A 3141-nucleotide genomic window follows, 5' to 3' on the forward strand; every position below is an offset into this window, starting at 1 on the left:
CCTTGATCACAAACTTATACATGCTCATTTCTTTCAAACATCTCCTCTCTTTTATTTGGAAGTTCCTGGTCATAAAGGAGCATCCCTCTGAGTTCTAAGCAACTATAGCTACGGATTATTAGTTGCATTATGATCATATTATATTATAGTATAACCCCTTGTGGTTATACTACATGATCATAATTAGATTATGAGTTTTTACACAAGTTCTTAAAATATGCCTAATAATGACCAAAATGCCCTTTTTATACAAAACATGGTTTTAATCAATGATAAACATATGAAATGAATTACCTACTGATATGGTAATACAATTAACATGTTTTGGCAGAATGAACTTGTTTATAACATGAGTTTTTATACAAGTTCATGAACTATGCCGTATTATGACTAAAATGCCCTAATGGTGCATAGTTTGATTTTAAAAACCATAATGGTCACATAAGTTGATACCTTACTGATGTTACAACTTAAATAAAATATTTTGTCATATTGAACTAGTTTATAACTCATCCGATCACCCAAAAACGCCTATGTGCGTACGGTTAAGCTTATGTAACTAGTTTACGTAAGTTTACCAAAACGGGTCAAATCTTTTCAAATTCATTTCAAATTCCAGAATGTACATAGTTTTCCCATATTATACAATTCTTAGCACTTGTGGGGATTAAAACTACATTCTATCCGGTCATCGCTTAATCAAGGGTATCATACCGTTTTCATTATTTTAAGTTAACCGGTCTAAGTCTATGACTTGAATAAGACCCGTTAACATTCTAATTGGTTATTATACCGTTTATTCCAGACTAAGGCATTCTAGTAGATTGCAACCAAGCTTAGTTAATTGATAATGGTTGTGCTTGTTATATTTTCTTTCATTGTAAGACTTGTGTAAGCCAGGTAAATACTCTTAACATATTTTCCCTATACGGGCTTGGGATACGTTATATTACTACCACATGGTCGGGTATGGAATCAAAGACCAATGTGTCGGGAATCTAAATAATCCGTTTTAATTCGTATTGCTTTGACTATAACATTGGGGATTAATACGACCGTGTCCTGGATATCCTCGGCTCATTTAATTGCAAATGGCCACGACCTAAGCACGGGATGTAGGCATGCACTTGACATATGCTAATGCTAAAATAAATGATTTGATAACCCAATACGGGTTTGCCCAATAAGGGTATTTCCAATAAGATAATTAATGTGGTGTGTCGGTTAGTCATGATCTCGGCATTGTTTCCGGGCCCCATATGTATTGTTAAGAATATAAAACTGATAACATGAGAAATAGTTTATCCCAAGGTATTTATGAAAATTATATGTACCATTGTGTACATAAAATCAATTTTGAACTATTTTCAAAATGTGTCAGTTATTTGTATTTACCAATGGAAATTGACGTATCTTCAAAAGACTAAGTGAGAGGTTGCTAGGTTACGAAATAGGCTAGAAGTGCCAGTAATGCTTTAGAGGAATTTGCAACTCCTTGCATAAGAAGCCTATTAGTGTGTTATTTCATTTTGTAAATTTACTAACCGCATGTGGATCTTTTGATACACTATTCGTCTGTATTATATTTTGAACACTCGGACAATTATATTTGTAATAGTATTTTAAATTCAAGACTTCCATTGTGCAATTTGTTTATTTGATATCAATCTAGTCATGTATACCCCATCTGGGCCCCCCGGGTGTTGTTAAAATATCGGGGTGTGACAGGTTGGTATTAGAGCCAACGTTTGAGAGAATTTAACACTAGCCCTTTGTGTTTAATCTCAAACAACACAATAACATATTCCTTAGACTTTCTGAGTCTAGGCACTGACCTAGGATTAACTCTTATCTTTATTAAGTTATATATATATATATATATATTGTTTTTTATTTTTGACAGAAATTGAATCATGCCGCAAAGATTTAGAGGCAAAGGCAAGGGATCAATGCGAGGAGGTCCATCCGGACATTCACCCGAGTCATTATCAATATTCGAGCGACTCTTTTTCATCTCAACTAGCGAGACATTCTGTCTCACATAACTCATCATCACACCATTGTCACCATTCATTTCATTCCCACTATTCCCATCAATCCCATCACTCACATTCACATTTCATCCATGGGTCATTTGACCCAAACAAGTATATCAACACCCCACCAGCTGCCCAAAACCAGTTGGACCAACCAAACTAGTCGGACGAAGACTCGGATTCGGAAATGCCACCATCTGGGTCGCATATGTACCCCATTGAGATTTCCAGTGGTTCTGCATCTTATGCAGGATCACCATATTAGGGTCCTAATGAGTGGGACCAATATTTCAATCAGTTTACCTTTGTTTACACTCTCCCTATCACTCTCCGACACCGCCACCATTGCCTCCACCAGAGGACGTGTAAATGGAACCTTTGAAGCAACCACAGCCGCCACCAGAACCAAGAAGGAAATGTGGAGCGCGCATGTCTGTGCGTATGGGACCATGGTCAAGCCCGCTACCACCAATGCCCCAAACATACCCTCCTATTCCTGAGGACCCACAAATGGGTGGACCCTCAAATACTGTACCAGTGGTTGACCCAACTCCTCAAACGTTTGTTCAACCACCACCATCGGGTTTTGATAACCCGATTCCCACGTATCCTGATATGACTGGGTACGACCCTTATATGCAGGCAGTCATACACAATGCTTTATACCCGTCTCCTTACCCTCCTGCATATCCAACTACTAGATATCCGAATTATGGATACCAGTATCCTGCTATGCCTCAACCACAGCCACTGCCACCGCCACAAATAGAGACCCTTAATCAGGCCTTGGAAAGAGTGAAGCAACTTCAACGACAGGCTGAAAAGAATGAGAAGAAGACGAGCAAGATCTTCAAAAAGCTCAACAAGATGTATAGAGGGAAGAAGGATGAGTAGAAGATAGCTATTTTTATTAGTTGTTCTTTTAAATTCCAAAATTCCCTGCGTGGACATGTATTTCCTTTTAGTCCCTGCGTGGACATGTATTTCCTTTTAGTCCCTGCGTGGACATGTATCTTCTTTTAGTCCATGTGTAGACAAGTAGTTTAATTTTTATTTCAAGTCCCTTTTGGGGCAAAGTATTGTAATATTTCTTTTTGAAATGGAA

At 37.7% G+C, this 3141-nt stretch overlaps 1 protein-coding gene across 1 annotated transcript; it reads left to right on the forward strand.

Annotated features, from left to right (window-relative positions):
- The first annotated feature begins 2405 nt into the window (after positions 1–2405).
- LOC110893131 (extensin-like) lies at positions 2406–2930 on the forward strand. Its single transcript, XM_022140250.1, has one exon. It carries the CDS (start codon positions 2406–2408, stop codon positions 2928–2930), a length of 525 nt encoding a protein of 174 aa, XP_021995942.1.
- Positions 2931–3141: the final 211 nt, after the last annotated feature.

This window comes from Helianthus annuus, chromosome 12 (genome assembly GCF_002127325.2).
Source record: "Helianthus annuus cultivar XRQ/B chromosome 12, HanXRQr2.0-SUNRISE, whole genome shotgun sequence".
NCBI classification, from domain to species: domain Eukaryota; kingdom Viridiplantae; phylum Streptophyta; class Magnoliopsida; order Asterales; family Asteraceae; genus Helianthus; species Helianthus annuus.

Coding starts and splice junctions, on each gene's coding strand:
- LOC110893131 (XM_022140250.1), top strand. CDS start 2,406: ATGGAACCTTTGAAGCAACCACAGCCGCCACCAGAACCAAGAAGGAAA.